General features: G+C 39.0%; 1 protein-coding gene across 2 annotated transcripts in view; it reads left to right on the plus strand.

The window, feature by feature from the left end:
* The first annotated feature begins 4,224 nt into the window (after nt 1–4,224).
* CC2D2A (coiled-coil and C2 domain containing 2A) overlaps nt 4,225–20,883 on the plus strand; it is a 65,687-nt gene continuing 49,028 nt past the window's right edge. For both annotated transcript variants that reach the window (XM_076335960.1, XM_076335961.1), the window contains exons 1-10: nt 4,225–4,264; nt 4,968–5,051; nt 5,325–5,424; nt 12,366–12,454; nt 12,969–13,070; nt 14,993–15,094; nt 15,921–16,097; nt 16,272–16,425; nt 17,843–17,979; nt 19,597–19,728. In XM_076335960.1, coding sequence (XP_076192075.1) covers nt 4,226–4,264; nt 4,968–5,051; nt 5,325–5,424; nt 12,366–12,454; nt 12,969–13,070; nt 14,993–15,094; nt 15,921–16,097; nt 16,272–16,425; nt 17,843–17,979; nt 19,597–19,728 — 1,116 coding nt within the window. In that variant the 5' untranslated portion in view covers nt 4,225. The remainder of the gene's footprint in view (nt 4,265–4,967; nt 5,052–5,324; nt 5,425–12,365; nt 12,455–12,968; nt 13,071–14,992; nt 15,095–15,920; nt 16,098–16,271; nt 16,426–17,842; nt 17,980–19,596; nt 19,729–20,883) is intronic.

Genomic DNA, 20,883 nt, shown 5'->3' on the forward strand with positions numbered 1-20,883 from the left:
GGTCCTGCACTTGGGCCACAACAACCCCATGCAGCGCTACAGGCTTGGGGAAGAGTGGCTGGAAAGCTGCCTGTCGGAAAAGGACCTGGGGGTGTTCGCTGACAGCCAGCTGAACATGAGCCGGCAGTGTGCCCAGGTGGCCAAGAAGGCCAATGGCATCCTGGCTTGTATCAGAAATAGTGTGGCCAGCAGGAGGAGGAAAGTGATCGTGCCCCTGTACTCGGCACTGGTGAGGCCGCACCTCGAATACTGTGTTCAGTTTTGGGCCCCTCACGACAAGAAGGACATTGAGGTGCTGGAGCGTGTCCAGAGAAGGGCAACGAGGCTGGTGAGGGGTCTGGAGAACAAGTCTTATGAGGAGGGGCTGAGGGAACTGGGGCTGTTCAGCCTGGAGAAGAGGAGGCTGAGGGGAGACCTCATCGCTCTCTACAACTCCCTGAAAGGAGGTTGTAACGAGGTGGGTGTCGGTCTCTTCTCCCAAGTAACAAGCGATAGGACGAGAGGAAATGGCCTCAAGTTGCGCCAGGGGAGGTTTAGATTGGACGTGAGGAAAAATGTCTTTACTGAAAGAGTAGTTAAACATTGGCACAGGCTGCCCAGGGAAGTGGTTGAGTCCCCATCCCTGGAGGTATTTAAAAGATGGGTAGATGAGGTGCTTAGGGACGTGGTTTAGTGGGCATGGTGGTGTTGGGTTGACGGTTGGACTCGATGATCCTAGAGGTCTTTTCCAACCTTAATGATTCTATGATTCTATGATTTCCACCGTCCCACATATGGTGAGACTTAGCAGATAACAGAGATTGTGTACCGTATATGTTACCCTGAGAAACCTGTCTTCCGATTACATTTCTTTCCCATTTTTGAAAGCTGTTGTCAAGTCAGGTGTCTTCTAGCTCTGATAGTTCCTCTTTTAGCAATTAAAAATGCATACTCCCAATCTTTTCATCTACTATGACTGTTTTTTTATCTACTACGACTGTTTACTTCTTCCCATGATCTCCTTCTTACAACAGTATTCAGATATGGGAAACAATTTAGCCATCCCTTTTCATGTGATTCCAGCTACTAAAACTTTGCAGTAACAGACCTTCAGATGTTATAGGGAGTGTTTATATAAAGACAATTATAAATAGGTCTAATGACAACTCCATTTAGTATCAGCAATATTGTTTATTCTAGTCGTACTAAAGATACTAATACACATGCTAACGTAAGAAATTACTTTGATAACAATTCAGTGCAGCAGAAAAGACCCCTCTCCAGAGTTGATAGGAAAACTATAAACTGCTTTGTACCTATAAAAATTAGGAATTGTATGTAAGACAACCCACATTTCTACAAACTGTCTGATAGTGCTGACATTTCTGCCATTCCTAGTATCTGCATAAGCTGGTTGTGAGCATTTAACAAGCAGATAACCCATCCCTCTGCTGCTTCTCTAACCAGGGCTTAAGGATTGTATTTCCCTTTAAGCAGTCTCTAGAACAACCTTAATGAAGCCTTCATATCCTTCTTTTTTCTGTTACGGAAGTATTAAAGTATATTGATAACATGATTTGTCTTACTTCTTACTTTGGTTTCACAATCCCCCTTCTCCTGACTAAGAACATTTACTCATACATTTTTTAATCCTGGTTGTGGCAAAAAGCGTGTCTTTTCAAATTACAGCTGCTGAGAGATTATACTTTTTTTTACTCTGCTATGTTTCCCATTACTTTTCCCAAAAATTACACGCTAAGAAGTTTGCTGAGGCTTATGCTGATTTGTAAAGGTCATCTGTAAAGAATAATGTATCGTTGTCCCCTTGATAGAGCTTCCGAGTACTTTAATGCATTGGAAAACAGAGACAGCACTTGGAAAACAACTGGCTACTAACCGTCCACTTTTAGGATTTATCCCTACATGACTGATGTCAGGGATTTTTTTCACAGTGAAATTAATCTTAAAAAAAAAATGTACATGCTGGAATGTTGGCATACAGTCTGAATTAGAGGTTTAACATCTCCCTGTAGTCAACAGAGTGAGACAGGCTCTTCCGCAAACGACTGATATTCAGGAATCATGCTCTGAATCATACACGTCCCAAGAAGAGTCTGTGTGTCTCCTCTAGTTACAGAGGAAGTACACAGAAATTAAGTCAGATAACTTAGCAAAGTTAGGTACTTAAAGTTAGGAAGAGTGACTGTCTTTATTGTATTTCAGTCTGAAATAACCATTCTTGATCCTGCAAAAATATACAACTGATGCTCTTTTTCAAGTCATTGCAGTAACGGAAATGTGTTGCTGTCTGCAGGAGCTGCACTCACTCTATCCGCCCCATACTTTATTCATTACTTTCCCTTTTACTGTAAAAGAAATTGTTTACAAAAAAGAAGTCTTCCGGAACTGTTTTAGTGCCTTAAGGAGGAGAATCTGACTCTTTCTTTTTAAAAAGCAAAGCTGAGGCTTTGTTGCTAGGGGGAGCGTTGTGCTTGGCTCTTGTCTGTACTCTGAAGGCTGCTGTAGAAGAAAACCCAGGTAGGAAACAAACATTTTCCTTTAGATCTGTTTCAATATCACTGCATTCTGAGTGTTTTCATGAATGAGACAGATTTAAGAATCCCAAATCCTCAAAATTATTTTCTAGGTTTTTTTGATGTAAGTATTTTTTTAAAGAGGAGTGAGAGACACTTCACTGCGTTTCTGTTGTCAGTTTTAAGTGCTTTAGAAACAGTCTCTGAGCTAATGGAGATCTTTATAGTTCTTGCATCCAGTTGTTTATTACACTTTAAAGTGCCTGCTGTAGTACTTATCTTCAAGAAATGCTACAAAATTGTTAAAGAAAGCGACCATAAGGCCCGTCTGCCGTGTTGCTAGTGTTCTCCATTTACACGTGCCTTTAGGAAAGACTGTTTAGGTTTGATACATAAAACTTGATACAAAACAGAGGTTTATGTGCCAAGTAATAAAAATGCTGCCAATCCTTGCAGTGCTATATTTTTTGTGCCATGAAGAGGGTATTTGATGAACTTTGCCTGCAGCAAGGAAATGTTGCCATTTTTGGGTACATCACCCTTAGCCCTGGTATGAGATACTGAGGGAATTGGTGCTGAGGTCAATGCGCAGATGGTTTGGGAGATAGTCACATTTGTCTAAGAAAACCACTTCTTTAGGGCGAGTTCAGCTCCTTGTGCTAGTTGAGACTTATTTAGAAACCTGAAAGTCCTTGGCACTAGTAGCTGGTAAGGGCTAAGCCTCAGGCAGGAGATAACCGCATCGTTCCTCCTCTGCTGCTTCTGCTTTTTTATTAGGCATCTCCTAAGAGATAAAGAGGTGTATGAAGATCACTCTTCATATTCTAGCCTGGGCTGGAAGCACTTTTTGAGGCAAGTATGCACTAGCCTGTACATACCCAGTACAAAAAAGTGATGGGTAAACAAAGGATGACCTGCGTAGGTCTCAGCCACCTTGCTAGAGGGCATTTAGCCGGGTACAGAAAAAGGCCCCACGTTTTATTCCTGTGACTTGTTTCACAGGGATTTTGAAATCCAGAATAAATTATGCTGTTGTGAGCAACTTCATCTGTTAGCTCTGTACATCAGCACTCGAGTTTTGCACTGGTGCAGCTATGCTAGCGCAAGCCTTGTGCCGGGAACAAGTACAGCTGAGGTCGCTTTCCTGTCGATTAAAGGTAAAGCAGGACAGGAACCCGCAGTAATAGTAGCAATGAATTGAGTTGTACAGATATAAATTTAAAAATTTCCTAAATGCTTGTAATCAAATACAGCAACTTTCTAGTGTAAACAAAGCTGAAGTGATTTGGTGGGTTCCAGGTTTGGTAAAATTGAAACCCCAACCAAGCCCAATGCTGGAAGTGGAGAAAAAAAGGGATTGAACATGTCTCTGTGATCTGAATCTTGCAGCTGACTTTATGGACTGTAGGCGGGCTGTTTATTAAAATAAAATGTAACAAGAGTGTTCATACAGTGTATACAGGCCCACATTATTCACTATTATGTGGAATAATTAAATAAATGGATACATATATTTTTTAATCATTCCATTCTGAAAAAAATACGGGTTTTTTAAGTACTAAGGGTGTATGTTAAATGGTATGTCATTTGAGTGTTCAGGGTGCAAAGGTTACATGGAACGTATCTCATGATCATTATGCACGTATTAAAGCATATCTGTCATGAGTAATTCCTGCGTTGCTTGTGACAGCCAGGTGTCAGCCACCGACCAGATGAACCGCAGCGAAGAATCCCAGATGATAACCATGGAGGTTAGTGTCCAGTTGGTTGAGACAAAAATGGTGTATGACCGTTTTTCACCAAGAGTAACAGGAATCTTTTATATATGTAACAGAGAAAAGTGAAATAAGCAAGAGTGTCTTGCAAGCTCTTGTTAACCCTAGATCAGTCAGTACCATTCTAGTTAATGCAGGTTTGCGTAGTTATTTCTGCACAAATACATTGCAACCATAGATACCATATGCTGTGAAATAGGCACCTTTAAAGTGTATTTTTTTATTCTATTTCATATTGATCCAGCACATAGTTGATTAAATTATCTTCAGTTTATTGGTTAAATATATTTAATCTTGAGCAGGTTACGAAAACAGAAAGTTACGTTTTTTCATCTGTAGAAATGCTTTTGAAGTGTTCATGTTTAAACTGTGCCTGGTACTGTCAATAAAATGTCAGAAGGGGAAAAAAAAACCCACAAAGAAACTTCATGCCATGAGGAAACTGTAACTATAAGGCAAGATGCTTTAGAGCCATCAGTATGCTTCAATCTTGCTACCAAAGAGCAGTGTGCTAACTTCAGTCACTGTCAGGACTGTAGCCTGCCAATGGCATCAGTGGAACATATATATAGGGAAAATTGCTTAAATAGGGTATTTTGGTAGACCAGAGATTATTTCCGTGGGTCTGAGGACAGGGCCAGCCTCTACCCCACAGCGCAGCTTGCTCTCTCTGTGAAAGGAGGAGCTCCTGGATGAGGACCCCGCTCAGGTGGAAAGGCTGAGAAGGACCTTGACAACTCGCAGGCACAGGAGAAAGAAAACGGTGAGCACCCTCAGCTCCGCGTCCCGTTTCCCAGCCCGGGCCCAGGCTTGGCGGCCGCCTCGGGCTCACCCGTCCACGGGCTGCCAGCGGCCCGCCGCCGCTACCGCGCATGCGCACTCGGCGCCGGGCTCGGCACCGCGCACGCGCGCTCGCTCTCTCCCCCTCGGGGTCGGGGTCCCAACGGTGGCGGCTGCAGGCGCTGGGCCCGCTTCTCGTCCTGCCTCGGCTCCCCTCCTTCATGCGCCGTCCCTCTCCCTTTCTACCCCGCTGCAGCTGCCGGAGCCTGTCGGTCCCCCCGAGCCGCGCGCGGAGGAAAGGAGCCGCGCCAGCATGGCGGCAGGCCCGTCCGGCGCTGCCCTTCAGGCACTGCGCGGTGAGTGACTCTCCAACGGCTGCGGCGGGGCGGGGCTGGGGGCGGGGCCGGCGCGGGGCGCGCTGCCGCCATCTTACACATGGCCCTGGGCCGCCAGCGGGGGCGCGGCACCCCATCGGCTGCCCGTCGCCCCATCGGCTGCCCGTGGCCGGTGGTATCCCAGAGGCAAAGGGGCAGCGTTGCCCTAGCTGTAGTGGTGTCGCTTGGGTTAAGTGTTCCCACTTTGAGATTGCCTTCAGCTCATAGACAGAAAAATTGGTGCGGGATCCACGTGTAAGGGGAGGAGCGTGGTGCGCGCTAATTACCCTTGCCCTTGGAGAGGTTCCCTCAGCTCGCTTTTCATTCGCAGCATTGGGGCAGGGACGGAGGGGTGTCTGTGTGTGTCTGTCATGTGCCGAGTCAGCTCGGAGCATTATGCGTACAGTCGGAGCGCTGCACGCAAAAGACATGCTCCTACGATATTGAAACATGAGTAGATTATGAAATGTTCTTGCATAAAATACACAGCATTTTTCGAAGGTGTTAGTGTAGACGTGCAGTATTTATATATTTGAATGTGAACCTCATTTTGTGCTTGAAGTGTTATTCGTGCTCGTGATGGCGTATGGATTTATTGATGGGCTATTTTAACTGTCACGTGAAATACTCTATTTACTCATAAAGGAGGAGAGTGCAAGAGGGTGATGTAGTGGGAAGCTGTTAGAAGGGAATGTCTAATTGCAGACTTGGAAAGAATGGAGGTTGCTGGTACTTGAAAACCAATCTTTGACTTATTCGGCAGAATCTCTGCAATATTCCCATTAAATACTTTGGACAATGTTAATGTTGTGAATCTTACTGCATGGTTTTATGGGCTTACCTAAATAGGATGCATAAAAGAACTAATTAAGAATAGAGTATTAAGAAGTCAATAAAACCAAAATCCAGTGAAGTATACATGCTTAGTTTTTCATCAATACCAAGGTTTATAAAAACAAAATGTATATATGGTCCTTAAACTCATTGTAGCAAAATATGGTATTTGTTACAGACAACTACAATTTAGGGATGTTTCCAGCTCTTTCAAGGTCTGTGTACTTCTCTTTTGAATGTTTTTTGAGTCTCACTGTGCCAACTTGTGCTAGCAAGTGGTATGCTGTTGACAGATGGAGTCCAAACAGTTTTCAGAATTGATTGCATGGGGAAATCAAGAGACACCCTCTAGTGATGGTTGTTGTCTTTTACAGAAGCTCATTTTCCAAGAACAAGCAGAACAGCACAGCAGTACTCTGAGAAGAAAAGTAGTTATTAGTTCCCTTATGTGATAAATGTTTTGCTTTCTTAAGTATTTTGCTCTGTTACTTGTTCTTGTTGCTGCTTCTGAAATCCCTGTTATTCTGCTAATTTTGTATGACTGAGTGAAAAGTACTGCATTGGTATTCTGAATAGACTGTATCAGTAGTTTACTTAATTGCAGTATAATTCATCTGATTTTTTTTTTTAAATTGGATTTTAAATTTTGAGAAAGACTGCACCTTGAGCTGAAGACTTCATGCATCTATCCAAAACTTCAATTTTTTTTTTACCTCTGGAATTCAGTCTGACAGATTTATATGACACTTCCAGTGTAAAATGTGGTGTAAAATTTTTTGATGCAGGCCTGTAACGGTGATCCTGCGAAGTAATGCTCTCATGGATATCAGTCTTACTTCACTTCAAAAATGTATTTTGAAGTTAAGCACAAATTAGTTGGCTGTAGAACCCATTCACATAAGCAGAACAAAAGCATATCTATAGAGAAATAAAGTAACAAAAATATTTTTACGTGGTCCTTTTTTCAAGGGACCACAGGATCCCATAATAATTGATGCATTGAATTAATTTTACTGCAACTATTAAAGCCTTAAAATGTTTTTCATTATGTATAGAAAGGATAATTCCCCTGTTGTCACAAGGAACCGATTCATTCATAAAGAATTCTGCATACAGAGCATCAGTTCTGATGCTTTAAGAGGCGCTTATTTAATCTGCAAGAGGTGCGGATTGTTTCTGCACTAATTTTGCACGTTTACGCTGTTCACTTTAACCTGGCTTGTCTGGAAATGTTTGCAAGCAATAGTCAAGTATTTCAGAAGATCAAAAGCAGGTTCTAATCTGTAGCTTTCTAGTTTTCATTTAGCAGAACAGAATTGAAATGAAGCATTTGCTCCAATGAAATGGAATATGTTTTTACATGCTAACTGAACAGAATACAATGGTAGAAAAAAGTCACAGAAGGTAGATCAAAAGGTGACTTAGACCAACTTCTGCCCTTAAGTCATTTCAACTCTATTTAAGTCTTGATACCTGGTTTTGGTGGGGTTTTTTTGGTTGGTTGGGTTGTTTTGGGGTTTTTTGTTGTTGGTTTTTTGTTTTGTTTTGTTTTAACTTAAAAAGGGAAGTCCCCTATTTAAGGGACTCAATTCCAATGCTAGAATACCCCAAAAGTTAAAAAGCTTTTCCAGTGTGTAACCACCTTCCTTATTGCAATTAAAGTCCATCATTTCCATCTCCAGCAGACACAGAGAGCCTTTCTGTGTGCAACAACCTTTTGTGGGCTTGAAGTTGTAAAAGATGTTGAAGTTTTTTCTCCATTCCAAAAACTCTTCAGAGTCAGTCTTTGAGCAAATGTGACTTCTGACAGTTCTTGCCTGCGTGTTTTATACACAGATAGACATTATTCTATCATTCAAACCATTAATAAATGTTTTAAAGGCATTAGATTGAGGCAGACCCTGAAAATACCTACTCAGTATGGGGTTTGAATTTATTAACTGTTACTTGCATATCTTTTTAAATGTGGTTTTCCAGTGACTTGCATGTGTCCCCCCACCCCCCTTGTCATTTAATCAAAATATTTCCTACTGGGAGATGCTTTCTATAAGGCAGGCTCAAAAGCTGAGATGTATGCTTTTTCCATTATTCACAAGAATGGGTAGAATATATGTTAAAGAACATTAAATTGGCTTGATAGGTCTTGATACTGGCTAATCTGGGCCTTCTGTTGCTTATTATTTTACTGTCTCTTAAATATTTACAAATAGGCTGAGTCTTTTTTGTAGAGTTGAAGTTGGCTTGTGTATGCTTCTGCAGCTCGCTCTTTCCCATTTCTTAAAAAAGGCACTTGCCCAGGATTTTGGAACTTGCCTCTTCTCCACCACTTCTCAGAATCACTGACGGTTCTGATTTTGCTGCAGCCAGTTCATTATTGGATACCCTGTAATGATGGTTTTTAATTAGCTCAGTCTGATGAATATTTATCTAGATCTTGTTCTCTGTTTTGTCATTAATTCTTACCCTGTTCTTATTCATACTGCATTCCTTGTTAGAAAAGACAAAGCGCAAATAGGCTTTTCTGTGGGTCATCTCTTAGTGTCTCTGCTGAGTACTTGCTTATTTCTGTCTATAGTATTACTCTTGGTAAGGAAGTGGTTATGGGATGCTTGCTTTTCTCTTATGTGTCTCATGCTAGTGATACTCACTTTGTGCCTTGTTCTTTCTTTTGAAAGTTTCCGAATACAATGAATGCTTCTTTTTACAAATACAGGGAGTAAATTGTGTAATTTTAAAAGATCAGGATTCTCCCAAATCTTTTGATGTTTCTGAGTAGAATCAGTATTAGTGGGGTTTATCTTAATGTATTTTTCTTTTCTAAATGACAGTGATCTAAGGTCATCCTAGAAATTAGATTGCACTTTGACTTTGGTATAGTAGGTAGCCTTTAAATGTTTAAGTTGTATATTCAACATACAGTATTGTCTGCTGCCAGTAAATCTCTTGGAATAATATTGAATCAGCCATAATGTGATATATGTTGTGTGACATTACTACTCCTAAGCCCTTACCCTTTGCTGTTTTATCTCCTTTTCATGAATTTAATGCCTTATATAAACCTGAAATCACCCTTTACTTAGACCTTGGCAAACAATGTTCTTTCATAAGGGCAAAGAACAAATCAGTGTTTGGCTCAAAGAACTGACAAGTAATATAATTCTATAAGTGGAGATAACTAGAAAAACTATTTACCCAGAATGTCATGTGTTCACTGATTAAAAATTAAAGAAAAAAAAAGCCATGCACCACAAAGCACATGTGCGAAAAAAGCTACAGTTTTCTCCTGCTAATCATCTTACAGTTGTTCCAGTAAAAGGGCCTCTGTGTTCTGTGTGGAACGATGGAGCTCCTTCTGGAAATAAAAGCTAGTTACAAAAGTGCAGGAGAAAAAAGTAAGATCTGAGGATTCCACATATAAGAAGGGATGTAAAGCATTTCTCTTTAAAAAGTTAATATTACATACGTCAGTCAAACTTCCAGTAAGGTCCTGAGAATTTCCAGGTGAACTCCAGGGCTCCAGTGAGACTGAAGAGGTCTCTGCAGATGGGGAGACAATTATGTAGCTAGAATCAGTTTTGTTAATGAAGAAATTAATTAGGTCTTTCAAAAAGAAAAATACTTAAGTGATGACTTTCTAAGCTATTAGGCATATAAAACTGTTTTCAGCTAAAAATATTTTGGAGACTTTTATAAAGAGGATAACCTTGACTCTTGTACAGTGGTAGCGCGATCCATGAGAGGGAGATTGGTACCTTCTCAAAATACCATGCAGAAGACAACCATGATTGTGTTTAATCCATAAAGCTGCTGGAAGTGTTGCCATTTGCTTATACATACAATCTCATTTATATTGTACACTTAAAATGTTTTTCATTCGTGTTTATATGAGAGGATGGGTTGTAGGTATCCACTACTTTGTATTTCTGACCCCAAGAGCGTAGCTTCTCTGTAAATAAGTGGATAATTACTCATTCTTTTTATTTAGATATCAGGGAATGCAGTAGGGTGCAGGGTCACCCTACTAATATTTACTGAATCTACCTGAAGAAATCATAATCTAAGAGGATCTGATATGTGGAAGATAAGGGGGAGGAATGTCATCAGTCCTTCAAAGGAAAAGGAGGCCCTGACAAGTTTGGTTATCAAAGACATGTTCTCATTCACTTTTAATTATGGAAGAAAAGCCTGGGCTTTTTGGGAGCAGCAATTCAAAGGCTGCAACAAAGAGTAATTCTCCTTTTGCATAATCACATGATTACCTAAGTCAGTGTCCAAACCTGGTATTTACTACCTATCAAAAAATCTAAATATATGCCACTGATTTAAAACTCAGATTTGTATGTTTCACAAGATCAGCAGAGAATACTTGATCCTAAAGGATGTAGAGTTTTGATAAGTTCTTGGGGTTGGAGAGTAGGTTGTGGGATTTGTTTGTTTGTTTGAAATTAACCCCAAGGGTACAGCTGTAGTAATGGCCTCCAGCTGGGCTTAACACTGCTGATCACAACCCTTTGAGCCCACAGTTCAGCCAATTTTCAGTCCACCTACTTATGTAGTCCATATTTCATCAGTTTCTCTATAAGGGTGTTACAGGAAACTGATAAACAACATCCGCTGCTTTCCCTTCATCCATTAACCCAATTATCTCATCATAGAAAATTGTCTTATTGGTCAGGTAGAAGTTTTTCCCCTTCATAAATCCATGCTGATGACTCCCAGTTTTCATCTTGTACTTAACGTATTTGTCAATGGTTTCCAGGATTATTTGCTCCATCACCTTCTTGGGCACCAAGATGAGGCTGACCAGCCTGTAGTTCCCCAGATTCTCCTCCTTAAAGACAGGAGTGATGTTTGCTCACTTTCAGTCCTCAGGAACCTCCCTTGATCATCACCACAATCTTTAAAAGATAATTGAGAGGGGCCTTGAGGTGACGTTGACCAGCTCCCTTGGCGCTCATAGGAGCATCCCATTAGGACCCATGGATTTGCGTATGCCCGGTTTGTTTAAATGTGGCCTTACTTGATCTTCCTCTATTGAGGAAGCCTTTGCTGCCCAAGGCTTTTCCACTGGTCTCTGGGGCCTGGTGTTCCTCATGGCAGTAAAAACTGAGATGAAGAAAGCACTGGTTACTTGGGTCTTTTCGGTGTCCCCTGTCACCAGGTCCCCTGCCCCATTCAGCAGCAGGGAACCATTTTCCAGAGTCTTCCTTTTGCTGCTAATGCACCTGTAATATCCCATCTTGTTGGCCATCACATCCATTGCGATTCAAGTCCAGGTGGGCTCTGGCTTTCCTAAGTCCATCCCTGCATGGTCGGACAGTGTCGTAGTATTCCTCCCAGGTCACCTGCCCCTGTTTACATCTCTTGTAAGTTTTCTTTTTATGTGTGAATTGAGTTAGTTCATCCATGTAGCCTCCTGCGGGTCTTGCTTGACTTCTTGAGTGTGGGGACAGACTGCTCTTGAGCTTGGAGGAGGTGATCTGTTGATTCCAGAGGGGTGGCACAAGTAGAGCTGAGAGTAGCTTGTGCGTGAAATGGGAAATTACTTGATGATGTTGTCAGCCATACATGGGACAGAGTAAAATGCATCTTACTCTCTTGATTGTACTAGAGCTATAGCACAAAGAGACTGCTTGAAAAATTAGTATTTTGTCACTACAAAAAGCAGGTAGCTCTAAGCTGAAAAAGGAAGCAGTTCTGTAAATTCTTTACTGTTCCGATCACACCTGTGTCAGGATTTAGAGCACATCACCATTCAAAATTAGATCTAGACAGCTCTGGCTAACAGCTTATAAAATGCCAGGTGGTTCTTTACGTATTTTTAATAGAAAAAAGTGTGTATATGCTTTACTTAAGGTGGTTCATAGTATATAATGAAAGGTTGATCCATCGCAGCTAAAGGCATTTAAGTGATAGTCTATAATGTCTGAATTCCAAAAAAAGTTTCATTCTTTCATGTTTTCTCATGCACGTTCTTTCTGTTGGAACATGGGACTCCGTATGGTACATATGATTTTATTTTACATAATTTTAAGTTTCTTTCAGAAAATACTTAATTTAAACATGTTACCATGTTTTCTCTGTTTCAGACTTGCCACCTGTTCCTTCTACATCAAGGACAGACTTTGCAGGATTTTCTGTTAGGGAACGAATGAGAGAGAAACTAAAAGCAGCAAGGGTGAGAATCCTTCAGAAGTCCTGTTTGGTTGACTTTAGTCGTATAAGTACCATCCACTTCATTTTGCTTCCTTAGTGCTATGTGAATCTGAATTGGGATATCTGCTTTTTTTATTTCTAATGCCGAAGTAATACTCGGTTCATCAGTACAGTTCTTTTCTGGTGTATTTCTATTGCTGTATTTTTTCTAAAGTTTGTATTTAATCTGTTAGAATAATATGAAAGTTATCATTGTTTTGTAATTCAAATGATATGATCATTACAAGATCCTTCTGTGTTTTTGTCAAAAAAATTCTTACGCTGTTTTGAAATCGATGGATTTCCTTGTAAGTTTACTGTGCAGTGTAGTAAGGGGTATTAACATCTAGGTCTGTAAAATCACTTAAGCTGATTATATAGTTAAAAGATTCTGACCCTAACACAAACATGCATAAGCTGTTGAGTTCCTGGGAATTATTGTAGCTTTGGTCTTACTATATTTCTATTATAGCTAAGCATTTTTTTTGTTTGCTTAGTCAAAAGCAGAAATTACTTTATTGCAAGAAGACCCTAGTCCACGACCAAGACATTTAAAAAGCATCAGAGAAAGGAAAACAGAAGTCAGACTGGATAAAGCGGTAAGGAGGTTCATTGGGTCGTGCTATTCTGATAATGAGAAAGTGAATGTGAAACATGAAATAAATCAAAGACTACACATAGTCTTGAAGGTCAGTTTCATTTATTTTAATGGGATCAAAATTATACTATTGTTTGAATTAGTAACCAGGAAGGAACCTTTCTGACTGTTGCTTTTAATGTACATATTTAACAATAATAATTTGCTTTCATTATAGTATAGACATCATGTGAAACTTCTGTCATTTACAGGTTCATGACTTCTGTCACTTAAGATGCCTTGAAGTAATTAAAAGTTACTGTAACAGAAAGGACCACTGTATTATAGCTTTATATAAATTTGCACAGTGTAATTGCTAAAGGCTGGATATTAACTTTATGTCATTGTACTGCATTGTATTTCCTTGTTACGATTTTAGATTCAGGGGTTTTTTTAGTATTAACATGTTCTTTGTTAGAAAATGAATTTTGTATTAGAAAAATAACAAAGGCCATGCCTGTGCAGAACTTGCACCCAAATATTCTTCAGAATTCACAAAGAGAATGCTTGCCTGTAGAAAATGTGTTCCAAACAACGTGTATGCCCAGGAAATAACAGCATGTAGCAGTAACATTTTTATCTGGAACTCCAAACATTATGAATTAACCTGGCTGAATGCATGTCTAGGGGAGAATTACCTATTCATGTAGGTTGTGGGGAGGTTTTTGGCAGTGTTTTCTTATAAAAAGTAATTGTCATAGCTTTCAGTTAAGTTCTATTGTTTTAATATGTTTGTTTTAGGAAAATATGGAAGTGATACCCTTATTAAAGTTGGTTATTAATTTTATATAAAGCATATCTGAAACGTTCCACGTGTTGGTTTTGTTTCCTGTACTTACTTACAGACGTATGAAGTACTGTTTTGTTGTTAAACAACTGGCCATCAGATTGCCAGGGTTTGAGATTTTCTTTTTGCTATTATTATTTTCAAGTTTAGGTTGAATAGATGTAAACTTGAGAAATGTCTTCCTTTAATTTAAGAATTGAGGCCACAAGGTGGAAAAATAGAATGTTAGATGTGTTTATGTTGGCTGGGCCTGATGAAAATCCCTTTGAAGCACTTAAGAGAACTTGCTGAAGCAACCTCAGAACCAGTGATGTTTACAGTGATCTGTGTATAGGGACAGATAAGGCTTCAGAAAACTGGAAATGGATAACCATGGATAACCACTTCCTTTCTTGACAAGGTAGAGGAGTATCATCCGTGGGAGTTTTAGAGTAGCCTAACAATAATTGTTTGAGAGAGAACAAAACAAATAATCAAGTCTGTATTTAAGCACCCAAGCAATGGACACCACCTGTTTTTGAGTAATACCAAATAGGCTTTTCGTGATTGCAGCAGGGGCTATATGAGAAGTTGGCCTTAGCTCCTTGATTCCCGTAGCTCCTTGATTCCCTTCCCTGGTCAGCAGTGTCTGTCAGCAGCACCCTTGCCACTGCTGCCCGGCTTGTGCTGTCTGTCAGCCTCTCATTTGTAGATGGGAAGATAGCGCGTTGCTACCCCATTTCTCCCCCTTGCGGAGATTAGCATGTGGTTGCTTGTGTTCGGGAGTGCAGAAACAATGATATCCTCAGCAGTGAAGAAAGCAAGCTAACGTTTATGCGGTGAACCATTTCTTGATACTCTGCAGTCTATTTCTTGACCCAAAGGAGAAAGGAGTTAAGTAATAATTAGTAATAAATGTATTTTAAAATAAATACAAAATCGGTATAATTGTTACCACAGTGACTGTGTTTCTTTTTTGTTTGGGTTTGGTGGTTTTTTTTCCTGTGAAAATGCAATATCTAATCTCTCTATTCAGCTATTTGTCTTCTTTTTTAATGGATCAATAAATGTCTTCTATAACTTATGTATATATAACTTACATATATATTTTTATGCAGCCTGATAATGATAAATTTAGGGATATGCAAGAGGATGAATCCCACTTACCATCAAAAATAAAGTTTCATGGTTCTGTAAAAAAGCTTAAGCAAAAGTCAACAGTAAGTACCAATTTCTTCATTTCAATAACTGATATTAATTTCATTTAAACTTTATATGGCTTCATGATTCTGTTTGAAGAAGCAGACAGAATTCAGTCTTATGCAGTGGAAAGGGTTTTATTTAATTTAAAAATTCACAAACAGTATGTGCCAGCAATTGAAGTCTAAAAAGGGAAACTTCATCAAATATAAGAATGGCTTTGGGTCATTTGATTTTTAAAAAAAAAAAAATCAAGTAAGTCCATCTGGACACAATTGCTGGAGCTTGGAGGAAAAAAGTTTCTTCTGTTTAAATCCATTTTATCGAATGCGACCAATTGGCAGTTAAAGCAATTTACAGGTTAGTATATTGATATTTATTAGTCACAAAATGCGACTTTAATTGTTTTATTAGAGGATTCATCTTAACACTAAAGGGGCCTGGGTCCTTCAGAGGCAAAATGCCATTAGACATTTCTCTTCATATCCTTCACCTGGCTATCTGCATTATGGCCAGAATTTAACTTTGGCATTTCTCATTCACAAATTGTTTATATTTAAAACAATAAGCTGGTTAAAATTAAACCAGGTAATTTTTTTTTTAATAAAACATTGCAAGAAATATTTAATGAAGTAATAGTATAGCAATAGAGAAAGTTTCATGTATCATTTAAAAATTTCAGTCAGCTTCGGCATTTGGGTGAGTTCTCTTTGAGATAAAATAATTATTGTCCTGTGACAAGTGTTTATACATGCTGTTATTGCTATCATTAATAGAAAGACATCTCCACTTGCCCTAAATTTCTTACAAATGTCATATTAAAGTATCTTTGTCTTCTTTTCTTAGTTCCAGAATGATTTTCCTTCCGCTGAAGAAGCATATAATTTCTTTACCTTCAATTTTGATCCTGAACCAGAGAGTGTAAAGGCTGGAGCCAGGAAAAGGAATGAATTAAATGAAGAAGAGGAGGCAGAAGAAGAATGTGTAGAAACCCATGAGGATGAACAAGAGGAGGATGAAACGGTGTGAGCTATAGAATAAACATTCATACTTTTATTCAGACTTCTTGAATTAATTTTAATCATCTAATACAAAATGGCAACTTTCTTTCCTTAAAAATTCTGAAAGTATACTTTCTAAAGACCTCCATTTTAAGAAATAGATGAACTAACAGAGACGTTTGCACTTAAACTATAGGATGAAGACATACGCCTGGTTAAAGATGATGATTTATTCATTATAGGGCAGACAGCCGAAGATTTTCTAGTAATGAAACCTGCTGATTGTGAAAGCTACTCTGAGCAACTGGAAAAGGAAAAAGAATTTCTCTTCACTCCCAGCATGCTAGCAGGTACAAAGATTGTGCTTATCCATTTTGTTCCTGGATTTTGCATAGCATGGCGCCCTTTGATCTGCTGAAAAATCTTGTACCAGACTGTCTCTGGCAGTAGAGAGATATTTAATTGCAGTTCTCTTGATACTGATCATCCAGGCAAGTCTGAAAAAGTCTGACAAAATGGATTAACAAGGAACGTGCACACGCCAGCAGGTCACCAGCTGGTACGCTAGCAAGTGAACTCAGGGCACATCGGTTGCTCTGGCGTAATTACCTTGGTGCTGTCTATAGTAAATGCAAGATGGCTGGCCCCTCTTTCACTGGGGTTTAGCTGTTACATGATGTAACATGCAACAGGTTACTGGGTGCACGCATTTAGGTACTAAGAGTGGCTCATGCACTGTACATTATGACTTACAGTATTTCTTCACTTGGCCACATCTGCAGTTTTTTCCATGTGGCAAGTTTGTCAAGAGTCATGTAAGTAACATAAGGATTTTTGTAATTCAAGGGGCCCTTTTCCCAAAATCTAATTTTGTGAATTGGAAATAGTCAACACTGATGATCATGTCTCTGACCTTTTTGCCTTATTCCCATAGAACTGCAAAGTCTGAAAAAATTGCTTTATAATATCACTTGCTATTTAATATTTGAAGTGGAAGAAACAGAAATGAGTCTCTCGGTGGTCTGTACCAGAATGGTATCAGCACAGCTTGCAATGCGATGTCAAAACATTTGACATTGTGTGCTTCTGGATTTTTGTGTCTTGTAACTTAGTTCTGACTGCTTCCAGTGTGGTCCACCATGTTCTGATTTAGGGGATAACTTTTCTTGTAACCCTCAGTATAATCTCTCCCTGTTTTGAGATTGCTCCTTGAAAAATACTGAGCCCATGCATACCAGTGAAATAATCCTGCAGGCAGGCTTTAAAGAATTCCACCTGCTGTTATTGGGCTAACATGACTTTTTTATGCATGTTCCATATTTTGTACAAGAGTAGCTTAAGCAAACTAGTAATAGTAGTTCGGATTAATCTTAAAGTTTCACTTTATATGGGAAAGGCTTAGAAATGTTTGTCTAGTCAGTTGTTGCTGCTGAAGGGTTTTTACGCTGTTATGCAAGCAACCATTAAAACTAAACTCCACTAAGTTATTTGAAGTATTTTTTTGGTGAGGAAATGTTTAATTATCTGTTTAGAAGACTTGTGACACTTTTATGATAGATTTAAACTGTGGATCTGTCCTCATTAAGAAGAGGACCTGTTTTGGTTATATATTTATTTCTTTTTTCCTAGTTAGGAAGATATTTCTGACAGCATGCTTAATGTGCAGTGCCATTCGTTTTAAGAATGGCATAGGTTTTTAGAGAATTAATAAACTAGAACTACAGTTATAAGATATTTTACATGCTTTTCTATTTAATTTCTCATTAGTGCCCACTTCTGAGAAGATGCCTGGAAACATGCAGCCTAGGTACCTTGAGGATGAGGGTCTCTACACAGGAGAAAGGCCCTTTGTATCACAGTCTAATCAAAATATTTTAGAAAACAGAATACTCAGACAAGAGCAAGTAAGTCACCACTACCACCATAGTTGTCTTTTTAAAATCCTTTATTTATCAGTATTTTATTTTGTTATAGTTAAGTAGGTAGATGGTAATATGGGTCTTTCATCTTTAAAATATTTAGCAGTATCAGACATCAGGAAATGTGGATTTTTATAGGAGTGTATTTTAGTGTATCCCAATAGTCGGAGCACCAGACTGGGTCTTAGAAAACTGGTGTCTTTTCCTGGCTCTGCTCGTAGCCTGCTGGGGAACAAATCACTTCACTTGTCTGTGCCAGAGTTTAGTTGCCGTTACAATAGGGGTAATTATAATTTACTTTTTTTTAAAAATGCTGTGAGAGCTAGTGGTATGTATAAAGACTTATGCAAGAGCTGGGCACTGTTGTTATTATTTATTAGCAGATCGTAACAGAAGGAAGCAATATGGAAAGGCTGTTCAGTGTCCACTGAAGATAATATGAAGTAACAGACTTGTAGAAATTTACTGATCAGACTGTAAGGGTAATTAAATATTGGTATAGATCATCTGGAGAGGTTTTAGAATCCTTTTAGATTTTTAAGAATGGCTTATGAAAACACCTGTGAAGGTGGCTTGAATATATTTTATCCTGCTTTATTATCCTCCTATACACAGTAAGGTGTGTATAGTTTAAGATTTAAGCTACTATACAGCAGTTGCCCTTTATATTTTATTATGATTCTATGAATTCTTCGTGGACTAGCAGAGGTACTTTTGTGAATCAGATTGGGAATATTTGGATCTAAAATTTTTCACTGGCCAGCATCAACCCAGTTAGTTTTCTGGTTTGCTTCACCGTGTTATCACATTGATGTTTGGTTCTAGGGTCAGCTTAAAACAGGTGTGGGAATAAGAGAGCAGGCCAGCATCTTTCAGCAGCTGCACTGGTTTAAGTTATTCTTGAATCCAGGTCATGAGAGCAGAGGGGTGAATTAGGACAGCAACCTGATCTAGTCGAAGATGTCCCTGCCCATGGCAGGGGGGTTGGACTAGATGACCTTTAGAGGTCCCTTCCAACCCAAACTATTCTATGATTCTATGGTTAACATGTGAAGCCATGGATAGCAATTTGTGTGTAAGATACTTACCTCATCTGGTTTCATAGATGCTGTTTAATTAGTTCAGGTTGTGAACTAGAAGAGTTGAGAGGTGCTTTGATAAATGATCTCTCTGAGCTGCCATTTAGCTCTTTAATTCTTTGCTTTATGATTTTTATAATCCAATTTGAAGATGTGTGTGGCAGTCTTGTGTAAAACATTACAATTCTTTCCATTTTAGTGATTTAAGAAAACATAACATTTAAATGTTAAGTGATGTGGTTTTTTTTTCCTTTTTTTTCTTTCAAATCTGTAACCGAATGTTGAAGGAAAAAATGCAGTATATTTAAAGTCTGAGCAAGCTCTTGGTCTTTTGATTTCAAAACTTATCCATAGTATATTTGAAGATTTCATTTTGGTGTCTTAGAAGAGCTTTGGTTAATTCAGTCATAAACAATTCATAGTCACCTTTTCTTCTGTAATTGCTTGTCATAAGAATTATAATTTTGCAAGTTATTTCTATATAAAGTAAGAAACAATATAAAATTATGTTTTTTATTTGTAGGGGAAAGAGTGGTTTGGTGACGATGGCAAAATCTTAGCATTGCCTAATCCAATTAAACAGTCTTCTACTAGGCCTCCAATATTCTCATTGGAAGAAGGCATTGCACCAGAACTTGAAACAGTGTATAGAAAGGTAGGCATATTTCATATACGTGGTTCTTGAGCCCCAGTATCCCGGTCCTTCTGTACTGGAAACCCTGGTGAGCTGAAGGGTTTTGTGCTAAGAACCATGAGTACTGACTACTTTTTGGGATTCCACAACTAGTCTTTAAATGTGCTCTACTTTTTCAAGTATATTCCACCTGTATTTTTCTGTAAAAATAATGCATACAAAAGGATGAAGAGTTTAGCTGGTAGTACTGGTTAAAATAGTAAAGTGACAGTCCATGACAGACGGCTTCAAGTCTGTGAGTCACTAACGTCTCTGTGAGGCACCCTTGGATATTCTGATGTCAAAGTAGGGTAGTTCCTATGTTAGTGTATCTATAAAGCTCCTCGTGGTAGAAGCTGGTAGACTTGGTGATCAGGACAGAGGAGCTCTCTGCAGCTTAAGAGAAAAATAACTGAAGGGCATGTCCGTGATGGTTATTTTACAATGATGAAACTTCTGCAAAATAAATCTTTACATGCAGTTCGCTCATGTAGAAAGCAACTGATTTTGAGTTATGTTGCATCAGTTCAGATCTTTTTTTGTTTTTCCCTCAAAAAAACCTACCCTGGCAAACAGCAGTTGCAGTGTGCAGTCAGTACAAATCAAAATAAGTTTTGATCAAAACCATTCAGCAAGCTTTAAGCAAGCTTTAATTGTTCTGCTTGTTAGCACTCTGTTACCCCCTTGGAAAAACTGTGGCTTTTTAGACTTTAAAGTATATTGCTTTTTTGGGACACATAAGTGTTTCTGTCTGCTGCTGTTGATATAGATTTGAATGTTGCCCTTTAATTGATGCTGGTTACAAATACGTAATTCTCAGGATGCATCCAGTACCACAGATCTATGCAGGGTGTTTCTGCATACAGGAAAAGAAGTTGCCGCTTAGATCTTAGTAAAGATAGGCAAAGAGAGCTTATGTTTCAAGAACACCATGTTTACATGAATAGTGACATGTAAATACCTTAATCACTGTTGAAAGTAAGACAATAAGCTTGGGGGTCCTTTATGGGCAGAAAAATAGTTAAAGCATAAGGAATTTAAAGCTGTCATTTTTATGACAGATTATGTCGTATTAAACATTTTGATGAGAAGCTGCATGTGGAAGGATCAGGTGGACTTCAGTGTGTTTCGCAGCCA

Source organism: Aptenodytes patagonicus, chromosome 4, assembly GCF_965638725.1.
Source record: "Aptenodytes patagonicus chromosome 4, bAptPat1.pri.cur, whole genome shotgun sequence".
NCBI lineage: Eukaryota > Metazoa > Chordata > Aves > Sphenisciformes > Spheniscidae > Aptenodytes > Aptenodytes patagonicus.